This window comes from Ranitomeya variabilis, chromosome 1, assembly GCF_051348905.1.
Source record: "Ranitomeya variabilis isolate aRanVar5 chromosome 1, aRanVar5.hap1, whole genome shotgun sequence".
NCBI classification, from domain to species: Eukaryota; Metazoa; Chordata; class Amphibia; order Anura; family Dendrobatidae; genus Ranitomeya; species Ranitomeya variabilis.
Window position 1 is genome coordinate 477,105,437 of NC_135232.1, and position 12,960 is coordinate 477,118,396.

At 43.2% G+C, this 12,960-nt stretch overlaps 1 protein-coding gene across 1 annotated transcript in view; it reads right to left on the bottom strand.

Annotated features, from left to right (window-relative positions):
• The window catches only part of SUSD1 (sushi domain containing 1), a 485,342-nt gene that overhangs the window by 259,767 nt on the left and 212,615 nt on the right, over positions 1-12,960 (bottom strand). The window contains exon 14 of the mRNA XM_077251054.1: positions 8,728-8,914. Within this exon, the coding sequence (XP_077107169.1) occupies positions 8,728-8,914 (187 nt within the window). The remainder of the gene's footprint in view (positions 1-8,727; positions 8,915-12,960) is intronic.

Below are 12,960 nucleotides of genomic sequence, written 5' to 3' on the forward strand. Positions count from 1 at the left end.
TGAATACCCCCTAGTCCTCAGTATGGTCTTTGGAAGGAATAAGTCATGTGCCAGTGTTTTGTACTGGCCACACATATATTTATACATGTAAATCCCCTCTGAGGTGTCTTTTTTATTAGCTAAACAAGCCCACCTTTTCCATTCTTTCATCATATTTGAGGCCTACAATCCCTTGTAATAATCTAGCTGCCCATCTGTGAACTAATTCTAATTTCTGAATATCCCTTTAAAAATGTGGAGCCCAAAACTGGATCCCATATTGTAGATGTGGCTTCACCAGTGATTTATAAAGGTGTAATAATACGTTATGATCACGGGATTTTATCTCTGTTTTTATACATCCAAAATCTTGTTTGTTTTGCAGCTGCTGCTTGACATTGAGTACTGCTGCTCAGCTTACTTGTAACCAGAATACCCAAGTCTTTCTCCTGTTCTGTAGTCCTGAGTATACTCCCATTTAATGTATATGCAGCAATAGAATTACTCCATCCTAGGTGCATAACTTTACATTTGTCTACAATGTTTGCCCATTCAGTCCTCTTATTCAGATCGTTTTGCAAAATTTTAATGTCAAGGTCCGATTTTAATATCCTGCATAGTTTGGTGTCATCAGCAAAGACTGACACTTTACTCTCTATCCCATCCACAAGGTCATTAACCCCTTCATGACCCAGCTTATTTTGGCCTTAATGACCTTGCCGTTTTTTGCAATTCTGACCAGTGTCTCTTTATGAGGTAATAACTCAGGAACGCTTCAACGGATCCTAGCAATTTTGAGACTGTTTTTTCGTGACATATTGGGCTTCATGTTAGTGGTAAATTTAGGTCGATAATTTCTGAGTTTATTTGTGAAAAAAACGGAAATTTGGCAAAAATTTTGAAAATTTCGCAATTTCGCAATTTTCACATTTTGAATTTTTATTCTGCTAAACCAGAGAGTTATGTGACACAAAATAGTTAATAAACAACATTTCCCACATGTCTACTTTACATCAGCACAATTTTGGAAACAAATTTTTTTTTTGCTAGGAAGTTATAAGGGTTAAAATTTGACCAGTGATTTCTCATTTTTACAACAAAATTTACAAAACCATTTTTTTTAGGGACCACCTCACATTTGAAGTCAGTTTGAGGGTTCTATATGGCTGAAAATACCCAAAAGTGACACCATTCTAAAAAGTGCACCCCTCAAGGTGCTCAAAACCACATTCAAGAAGTTTATTAACCCTTCAGGTGTTTCACAGCAGCAGAAGCAACATGGAAGTAAAAAATGAACATTTAACTTTTTAGTCACAAAAATGATCTTTTAGCAAAAAATTTATTATTTTCCCAAGGGTAAAAGGAGAAACTGGACCACGAACGTTGTTGTCCAATTTGTCCTGAGTACGCTGATACTTCATATGTGGGGGTAAACCACTGTTTGGGCACACGGCAGGGCTCGGAAGGGAATGAGCGCCATTTGACTTTTTCAATGAAAAATTGGCTCCAATCTTTAGCGGACACCATGTCGCGTTTGGAAAGCCCCCGTGTGCCTAAACATTGGAGCTCCCCCACAAGTGACCCCATTTTGGAAACTAGACCCCCCAAGGAACTTATCTAGAAGCATAGTGAGCACTTTAAACCCCCAGGTGCTTCACAAATTGATCCATAAAAATGAAACAGTACTTTTTTTTTACAAACAAAATATTTTAGCCTCAGTTTTTTCATTTTCACATGGGCAACAGGATAAAATGGATCCTAAAATTTGTTGAACAATTTCTCCTGAGTACACCGATACCTCACATGTGGGGTAAACCACTGTTTGGACACATGGTAAGGCTCGGAAGGGAAGGAGCGCCATTTGACTTTTTGAATGAAAAATGATCTCCATCGCTAGCAGACACCATGTCACGTTTGGAGAGCCCCTGTGTGCCTAAACATTGGAGCTCCCCCACAAGTGACCCCATTTTGGAAACTAGACCCCCCAAGGAACTTATCTAGAAGCATAGTGAGCACTTTAAACTCTTAGGTGCTTCACAAATTGATCTGTAAAAATGAAAAAGTACTTTTTTTTCACACAAAATTTCTTTTAGCCTCAATTTTTTCAATTTCACATGGGCAACAGGATAAAATGGATCCTAAAATTTGTTGGGCAATTTCTCCTGAGTACGCCGATACCTCATATGTGGGGGTAAACCACTGTTTGAGTGCAAGGCAAGGCTCGGAAGGGGAGGCGTGCCATTTGACTTTTTGAATGGAAAATTAGCTCCAATCGTTAGCGGACACCATGTTGCGTTTGGAGAGCCCCTGTGTGCCTAAACATTGGAGCTCCCCTACAAGTGACCCCATTTTGGAAACTAGACCCCCCAAGGAACTTATCTAGATGCATAGTGAGCACTTATAACCCCCAGGTGCTTCACAGAAGTTTATAACGCAGAGCCATCAAAATAAAAAATAATTTTTCTTTCCTCAAAAATGATTTTTAGCCCAGAATTTTTTATTTTCCCAAGGGTAATAGGAGAAATTGGACCCCAAATGTTGTTGTCCAGTTTGTCCTGAGTACGATGATACCCCATATGTGGGGGTAAACCACTGTTTGGGCGCACCGCAGGGCTCGGAAGGGAAGGCACGCCATTTGGCTTTTTGAATGGAAAATTAGCTCCAATCATTAGCGTACACCATGTCGCGTTTGGAGAGCCCCTGTGTGCCTAAACATTGGAGCTCCTGCACAAGTGACCCCATTTTGGAAACTAGACCTCCCAAGGAACTAATCTAGATGTGTGGTGAGCACTTTGATCCCCCAAGTGCTTCACAGAAGTTTATAACGCAGAGCCATGAAAATAAAAAATAATTTTTCTTTTCTCAAAAATGATTTTTTAGCCCACAATTTTTTATTTTCCCAAGGGTAACAGGAGAAATTGGACCCCAAAAGTTGTTGTCCAGTTTCTCCTGAGTACGCTGATACCCCATATGTGGGGGTAAACCACTGTTTTGGCACACGTCGGGGTTTGGAAGGGAAGTAGTGACGTTTTGAAATGCAGACTTTGATGGAATGCTCTGTGGGCGTCAGGTTGCGTTTGCAGAGACCCTGATGTGCCTAAACAGTAGGAACTCCCCACAAGTAACTCCATTTTGGAAACTAGACCCCCCAAGGAACTTATCTAGATATGTGGTGAGCACTTTGAACCCCCAAGTGCTTCACAGAAGTTTATAACGCAGAGCCGTGAAAATAATAAATGTGTTTCCTTTCCTCAAAAATATTTTTTTAGCCCAGAATTTTTTATTTTTGCAAGGGTAACAGGAGAAATTTGACCCCAAAAGTTGTTGTCCAGTTTCTCCTGAGCACGCTGATACCCCATATGTGGGGGTAAACCACTGTTTGGGCACACGTCAGGGCTCGGAAGGGAAGTAGTGACATTTGAAATGCAGACTTTGATGGAATGGTCTGCGGGCGTCACATTGCATTTGCAGAGCCCCTGATGTGCCTAAACAGTAGAAACACCCCACAAGTGACCCCATTTTGGAAACTAGACCCCCCAAGGAACTTATCTAGATGTGAGATGAGCACGTTCAACCCCCAAGTGCTTCACAGAAGTTTACAACGCAGAGCCGTGAAAATAAAAAATCATTTTTCTTTCCTCAAAAAAGATGTTTTAGCAAGCAATTTTTTATTTTCACAAGGGTAACAGGAGAAATTGGGCCCTAATATTTGTTGCCCAGTTTGTTGTGAGTGTGCTGGTACCCCATATGTGGGGGTAAACCACTGTTTGGGCGCACGTCAGGGCTCGGAAGGGAAGTAGTGACATTTGAAATGCAGACTTTGATGGAATGGTCTGCGGGCGTCACATTGCATTTGCAGAGCCCCTGATGTGCCTAAACAGTAGAAACACCCCACAAGTGACCCCATTTTGGAAACTAGACCCCCCAAGGAACTTATCTAGATGTGTGATGAGCACGTTCAACCCCCAAGTGCTTCACAGAAGTTTACAACGAAGAGCCGTGGAAATAAAAAATCATTTTTCTTTCCTCAAAAAAGATGTTTTAGCAAGCAATTTTTTATTTTCACAAGGGTAACAGGAGAAATTGGACCCCAATATTTGTTGATCAGTTTGTTGTGAGTACGCTGATACCTCATATGTGGGGGTAAACCACTGTTTGGGCACACGTCAGGGCTCGGAAGGGAAGTAGTGACATTTGAAATGCAGACTTTGATGGAATGGTCTGCGGGCGTCACATTGCATTTGCAGAGCCCCTAATGTGCCTAAACAGTAGAAACACCCCACAAGTGACCCCATTTTGGAAACTAGACCCCCCAAGGAACTTATCTAGATGTGTGATGAGCACGTTCAAGCCCCAAGTGCTTCACAGAAGTTTACAACGCAGAGCCGTGAAAATAAAAAATAATTTTTCTTTCCTCAAAAAAGATGTTTTAGCAAGCAATTTTTTATTTTCACAAGGGTAACAGGAGAAATTGGGCCCCAATAATTGTTGCCCAGTTTGTTGTGAGTGTGCTGGTACCCCACATGTGGGGGTAAACCACTGTTTGGGCGCACGTCAGGGCTCGGAAGGGAAGTAGTGACATTTGAAATGCAGACTTTGATGGAATGGTCTGCGGGCATCACGTTGCATTTGCAGAGCCCCTGATGTACCTAAATAGTAGAAACACCCCACAAGTGACCCCATTTTGGAAACTATACCCCCCAAGGAACTTATCTAGATGTGTGGTGAGCACTTTCAACCCCCAAGTGCTTCACAGAAGTTAATAACGCAGAGCCGTGAAAATAAAAAATAATAATTTTTTCTCAAAAATTATGTTTTAGCAAGTAATTTTTTATTTTTGCAAGGGTAACAGGAGAAATTGGACCCCAACAGTTGTTGCCCAGTTTGTCCTGAGTACGCTGGTACCCCAAATGTGGGCTTACTGGGCTTGGAAGGGAGGGAGCACCATTTGACTTTTTGAACGCAAGATTGGCTGGAATCAATGGTGGCGCCATGTTGCGTTTGGAGACCCCTGATGTGCCTAAACAGTGGAAACCCCTCAATTCTAACTTCAACTCTAACCCCAACACACCCCTAATCCTAATCCCAACTGTAGCCATAACCCTAATCACAACCCTAACCCCAACACACCCCTAACCATAACCCTAACCCCAACACACCCGTAACCCTAAATCAAACCCTAACCCTAATCCTAACCCTAACCCTAATCCCAACCCTAACCACAACTGTAACCCCAACACACCCCTAACCCTATCCGTAACCCTAACCACAAGCCTAATCTTAACCCTATTTCCAACCCTAGCCCTAATTCCAACCCTAACTCTAATTCCAACCCTAACCTTAAGGCTATGTGCCCACGTTGCGGATTCGTGTGAGATTTTTCCACACGATTTTTGAAAAATCTGCAGGTAAAAGGCACTGCGTTTTACCTGCGGATTTACAGCAGATTTCCAGTGTTTTTTTGTGCGGATTTCACCTGCGGATTCCTATTGAGGAACAGGTGTAAAACGCTGCGGAATCCTCACAAAGAATTGACATGCTGCGGAAAATACAACGCAGCGTTTCTGCACGGAATTTTTCGCACCATGGGCACAGCGGATTTGGTTTTCCATAGGTGTACATGGTACTGTAAACCTGATGGAAAACTGCTACGAATTCGCAGCGGCCAATCCGCTGCGGATCCGCGGCCAATCCGCTGCGGATCCGCGGCCAAATCCGCACTGTGTGCACATGCCATAACCCTAACCCTACCCCTAACCCTACCCCTAACCCTACCCCTAACCCTACCCCTAACCCTAACCCTAACCCTACCCCTAGTTCTAACCCTAGTTCTAACCCTAACCCTAGTGGAAAAATAAAAATAAAATATTTTCTTTATTTTATTATTGTCCCTACCTATGGGGGCGATAAAGGGGGGGGTTTATTTATTATTTTTTTATTTTGATCGCTGTGATAGAACCTACCACAGCGATCAAAATGTACTTTGTAATGAATCTGCCGGCCGGCAGATTCAGCGGGCGCACTGCGCATGCGCCCGCCATTTTGGAAGATGGCGGCGCCCAGGGAGAAGACGGACCGACTTCGGGAGGCTCGGTAAGTATGAGGGGGTGGTGGGGGGGTGGATCAGAGCACAGGGGGGGGGGTCGGAGGACGGGGGGAGCGGACAGGAGCACGGGGGAGCGGACAGGGGGACGGAGGGGGGTACCGGACAGAACGGAGGACTGGGGAGGAGATCGGGGGCGGTGGGGGGGGCAGAACATGATTTCCAGCCATGGCAGATGCTATTGCAGCATCGGCCATGGCTGGATTGCAATATTTCACCATTTTCATAGGTGAAATATTGCAAATTGCTCTGATTGGCTGTTGCACTTTCAACAGCCAATCAGAGCGATCGTAGCCACGTGGGGGCAAAGCCACCCCCCCTGGGCTGAAGTACAACTCCCCCTCTCCCTGCAGATCGGGTGAAATCGGAGTTAACCCTTTCACCCGATCTGCAGGGACGCGATCATTCCATGACGCCACATAGGCGTCATGGGTCGGATTGGCACCGACTTTCATGACGCCTACGTGGCGTCAAAGGTTGGGAAGGGGTTAATAAAGAGGTTAAAAAGAATTTGTTCTAGCACACATACCTGCGGTACCCCACTGCTGACTATATCTCATTTAGAGACTCTTTGTTTCCTGTCATTTAGCCAATTCCTTACCCATCTGCATATAGTTTCCTCCAGTCCTTGCTTCTGTAGCTTCACTATAAGGCTGTTATGAACAGTATCACATGTCTTTGCAAAGTCCACATAAATCACATCAGCTGCATTACCAAAATCCAGATTTGTATTTACCTCCAGTCCTCATAGAAACTCAACATGTTAGTTAATCACGACTCATTCTTCAATGTTTCCTAAAAATGCCCCATTTATGTTCAGTATCCCCAGTTACCATGATTTGGTCCCAGTCTACATGATTAAGCTCTTCCCTTAATTTGTTGAAATCAGCTTTCCTAAAGTTCCAGGTTTTGGCATTTCTCCTTTTAAATGTATAATTGAAAATTACATTGAAACTTACTATGTTATGATGATCACTGCTTCCCAAATGCTCCCTGACCTGTAGATCTAAAATTGTACCTGGCCTATTTGACAGAACCAGATCCAGCAGATTACCTCCCCTGGTTGGTTCATCTACCAGCTGAGAGAGGTAATTGTCCTGAATTGTGGATAAGATATTGTAGCTTTTAGCACAACCAGAAGATTTTATGTCCCATTGAATGTCTGTATAGTTAAAATCCCCCCTAATAAGAACCCTATTACTGTTTTCTGCCTTTTTAATTTGTTGCAGCATTTCATCCTCGACCTGTTCCACTAAATTAGGAGGCTTGTAGAAAACTCCAAATTAGCAGCTTTTTGTTATTGCGATCCCCATTACCCATAGTGACTCTACATTGCTTCAACTCCCCTCAATGTCTTCATTGAGCAAAGGTGTTTATTTGGACTGTACGAAGCTGCACACCACTCCACCTTATTTATCTTTCCTGTCCCTTCTAATTGTAGTGTAATGCTCTATGTTTGTTACCCAGTCATGGCTTTCGTCACCCAAAGGTTTGAACTGGGATATAAACTGATGTGCATGGCTGTGTGTCCCCTCGCTTGGCCCAGTCCTTCTCAGCCCTTAACCACATGCATATCACTTGACAAACAGTAAGGTCTCTAATATTAGAGTTATGACTTTCCTTGTTAGTGTCACCATGAAGTGGCGGGATGGCTTTTGCATTTTTTTTGTCAAAAAACATGTTAACTAATACCCTGCAAGCCTACAACCTGCAGTAACCACCGATCGACCAAACCACTGCACGACCAGCTCTATCCTCACCTACTGTATCCTCACCCATCCCTTGTAGATTGTGAGCCCTCGCGGACAGGGTCCTCTCTCCTCCTGTACCAGTTGTGACTTGCATTGTTCAAGATTATTGTACCTGTTTTTATTATGAATATCCCTCCTCACATGTAAAGCGCCATGGAATAAATGGTGCTAAAATAATAAATAATAATAATATTAATAATACCCTTTATTATTTCCATGCACTATATTTATTTACTGCAGAGTATTCAATCATTATGTTTCTGTCTTTGTTTTTTGCTGTTCAGTGGCTAGTGTGAACGTGCGCTTACACGCTGCATGCACACCAGTTTATATCTCTGTTCATACCTTTGGATAATTAAGGGTGCATAGGCACCTGAAATGCGTCAATGTCATGTGTCTCGTAAGCTGTACTGCTGACTCTGTATGTCCTTGTCCTCAGCATTTTATGTGAATAAAATATACACTGTTCTTGGAGTTGGATTTCCTTTATTTTGAAGTTATCACCTCCCTGCTCCTGCCAATTGGGAACACCACACCCTATTAAAGCTTCAAACTTTCTGTTAGAAGCTGCCAGATATAGCTTAGTGTTACCCTCGCTAGATGTCTGTCTTCTGCTCTTGTTTGGTTCTAGTGTATTCCTGTTTTGACCCCGGCTTATGTTTCTGACTATTCTTATAGACCTTGATTTTGTCCTTGATGTGACCTCTTGGCTTTGACCCTGCTTGGTGACCTTTTTTGCCTCTGGATGGCAGCTCTGGGCCATAAAGGAATGTGTATAAGACAAAAAACTTTTTTTCTGTTTTGGATTCACTTTTCTTTGATTCACTGCTATTTGAATAAAACCAAAATATAAATTTTAGACTTTAAAAGATGCTTTGAGGCATCCGTACTCACCATCACTTGTTATGTTAATCAGAGCATACGCAGACAGCCACTTGGATGGCTCTGTAATATTCACAAAGTATTCTCCTGCAACAGGCAAATCCAAACACAATACTGGAGTAACGTCATCTGTGCTGAAGTTAAACATTATGCTCTGGAGTACACCACCTGTAGACCAAGTCCTTCCTTGGATAGACACCTGCAGGAGAATGATGTGTGGCATATCACAGCCTAGAAATCAATGTTCTATGCATTCTACAACATACTCATTTTAAGTTGGTTCCTTTATGATTCACAGCGTCGTAGTAGTCTTATATATAGGCATGATTTTGGTTATAATTCCATAATACTGGTTGTGATGGTGTGATATGCTATATGGGTATCATTTTTGTGTATATTTCTATTTTACTTATTTTCATGGTGTTCTATTGTAGAAGGAGTTATTTGCTAATTGATGAATGGCTGTTGCTGCCATCTGATATCAGCCCCCACAGCACTGTATTATTTGCTAATATGCTAATGCTATGTTGACCTAGCTTGCTGAAACAATGAGCCCCTGTGACCTTCCCCCTCCTGACCTGTGAGAATAAGGAGGGAGACTTAAAATATCAGGGAGGTGAGACACTAATCAGTCCTGTGTGGAACTATGATGTGATCACAGCATCTCAGAGAGAAAGAAGAGTATATGGACTATGCTATCCTCTGTCTGCTGGATTGTTGGACTTTTATCCTGTTACTGAACTGCATTCATGTTCTGGACTATTTTATCCTTTGTGTGGTAGATCGTCTATGGACCTTTCGTATTTTTGCCTAAATAAAGGTCTTGGGATTGTTCACTCTTCGCTAGCTCTGTTGATTGTGCGGTACCAGAGAAGGACCCCATGACACTGTGTTAGGCCAGTATCACACGTCCAGATATTTTCGGTACCGGAAGAAATGGTCCCGGAGCTATCCGTGTGTCATCCGTGTGCCAGTGTTTATCGTCCGTGTGCTGTCCGTGTGCTGTCCGTGTGTACGTGTACGTGTATTGAAACAATTTGTTTCAATTTTATCCCTATGAATTTAAAGAAAGCACATGGACGGCATCCGTGTGCGGTACATGTTTACACGCACCCATTGACTTTAATGGGTCCATGTGATCCGTACGCTCCCACGAACACTAACATGTCTCCGTGTTTTGCACATGAACACATGGTCCGTGAAAACCAGGCAACCCCCACATGTACTTATGCTGGCTAACAGATGTAAATCATTCAGCTTCGGTGAAGAAAACTAAATCTCCGAGCACTTACAAATACTCGGAGGACACCCGAACGTGCTCGGGAAATCTCAAATAACGAGTATATTCGCTCATCACTACACCTTATATCTTCCTTATTATTTGGGGCGTTCCGCCAGCCCTAACCTTATGTCACAAGGAATATCTTTTGCCCAAAGGCAAACATATCTATTAGGCCAAGTGATTACTTCACCTTTTCCAGTGTGTCCCTGATAAAAATATTAAAGTGAATCTGTTGCATTGTTTTTGATACCCCATCTGCAAGCAACCTGTCATTTTAATAAATTCCCATTTTCTCTGCTGCAGATCAAGCAGTTATTTAAATACTGAGCTGTGCATAACCCTGCCCACCGCACTGATTGGTAGCTTCCTGCACATGTACAGTGCACACACAAAGCTGCCAATCTGTGGAAGTGGGGTTATACAGAGATCATGAATATGGAGGACTACCTGGTAGTAGGTTTACTAGTTCTCTAGTGATGATCTCCTGCTGGTAAAATGGTGATTTTATCAAAACTACACTAAGCGGCCTAATAAGTGACACATCACTGGCATCAAGGTCTCTGCTCTACATTATGCAGCTCTCAGATTAGGTGGCAAAAACCTGGTCACTGATTCCAATTAAGGTTCAGATTTTTTTTTAGCGTATATACTCATGTATGAGCCGAGTTTTTCAGCACTTTTTTTGTGATGAAAATGCCCCACTCGGCTTATACAGGAGTCATTGTCCCAGTTTACAGCAGGGGAGGGGGAGCGGCGGAGCAGCGGACGACAGGAGGCAGAAGCTGGCTGCTGTGGCTAAAGCCTATGCCCGTTGCTAAAAATAATGAATATTCACTAGTATAAAAGAAAACTGGATCCGCGCTACAGTGCTGCAAAAACAACTCGAAATATGCACTAAATATACGCTTAGATAATGCACAGTAGATAAATCCCCAGAGGGATGATTGCTTCAATGCCCAGTAATACACAGGACACCTAATGTGTACAAATACCACGACCCGCTAGTCAGAGCTGCGACCTGAACCAGCATCAGAGATGTACCTGGAGAGCCAGTGAAAAAGATGCCGCACTAACCGTTATGAACCAGTACCCGGTAAATGATGATGGAGGTGGGTCCGGTAGAAGGTGGTGTCCTGTCGGGCTGGTGTGCGGGCAGATGGACGAAGGAGCAGGGTGCCGTGCGGAAGAGCTACGCAGAGCCAGGGACAACTCCGGCCGGTAGCGTCCCTGTATACGAGCGGGAGCTGACCAAGGGAGGAGCTCGCTGGCACAAGGCTCAGCGTGTGACGTCACTGAGCTTGGAGAAAGTACGGGGTACCGCAGGAATCAAACCGACGCGTTTCGAAGGAGCGGCGTCCTTCTTCATCAGGGTTACTGATCCCTGAGAATGCCCCGCTATTTAACCCCCCCAAGGTGTCACTCAAACTGCCCGGCCCGCCCTATACGCCCGCTACTACAATAGTGTCCATTGGAAGTACAAATAATATAGGATGTAATAAAAGATATATATATGTGGGAAGAATGGTCTGCAAAACCATGTAATAAAGAAAGTGATATAGACCTCATAGAAGTTACAGCTCGTGTAGGGACAACCTATATGCGAGACACATATAGTGCAGGTGTAAGACAGTACTACTGCAATAAATTAAGTGAAATTTGGTAAAATGGATAAAAACAAATCTTTAATAAATACTAAGTTAAAATTAGAATTAATGTTAGATAAACACTGATTAAAACCAATAAAATAAGACAAATAAAAAGGGAAAAAACGGAAGAGGATACGAAATAAAACCAATCAAGGACCAGGGAGATGATACGCTACCCGAAGTGCGCTAGGACCCCAAAGGAAAAAGAAACAAAAAGTATTGGCCTAAAAAGCAAATATTTCAAGCCCATGATTAAGGCCTTTAGGTGCAAGGCTGTTAAGGGAAAAGATCCAATGGGATTCGGCCCTGGACATGGCTTTAATCAGATTGCCTCCTCTTAAGTTTTGTTTTACTTTTTGAATACCCCAAAATACAATGCCCCTGGTGGATTTACCATGCCTCTCACTAAAGTGACGGGAAAGTGGGTGGCCCAAGAAGCCTTTATGGATATTGGTGAAATGTTCCTTTATCCGGACCATCATGGGCCTCTTGGTGCGGCCAACGTAAAGTTTTCTGCACGGGCACTCAATGGCGTATATGACCATAGAAGAAGCACATGTAATGTTGTCTCTGATGGTATATTCATTCTTATCATCCATATCTGAAAAAGTGGAACGACGTGTCTTCTGGAAGGATGTATGCCGGCACCCGTGACAAAATCCGCATGGTGTAAACCCTGTCTTGGTGTTGGTAGAAGCCTCCGATACTTGTTTGCACTTAGAGTATTGTCTTGTGGTGGGGGCTATAGTACTGCCCAGGGATTTTGCTTTCTTAAATACAAATCTTGGTAGGGGTGGCAAAAATTCCCCTATGATTTTGTCCCCCTGAAGTATAGTCCAATGTTTGTGGATAATGGACCTAAATTTGGTGTGCCCAGCATGGAATTAGGTGATGAAGGGTAGCTGATGGATCTGGTCCTGAATATTCGTTGGCTGGTTGGTAAATTTACCTTTATGTAATATGGCATCCCTGGGTGTCTCCATGATGTCATTCTTGGCCCGTTCCAGTAATTCTCGAGGGTAACCCTTATCCAAAAATTGTTGGGTAAGGAGGGCAGAGTCCTTCTTGAAGTCTTCCAAAGTAGTGCAGTTCCGTCTGATTCTTGTGTACTGGCTCTTGGGCACATTCGTGAGCCAGACTGGAAGATGGCAGCTGGTCATGCCAATAAAACTGTTGGAGTCCACCTCCTTACGATAGCATTTGGTGAATAACTGGTTGCTCTCTATGAAGATGCTGAGGTCCAGAAAGTTTATACATGTCGTGCTAGTAGTGGGTGTGAACTCCAACCCAAAGGTGTTATTGTTTAGATTAGATATA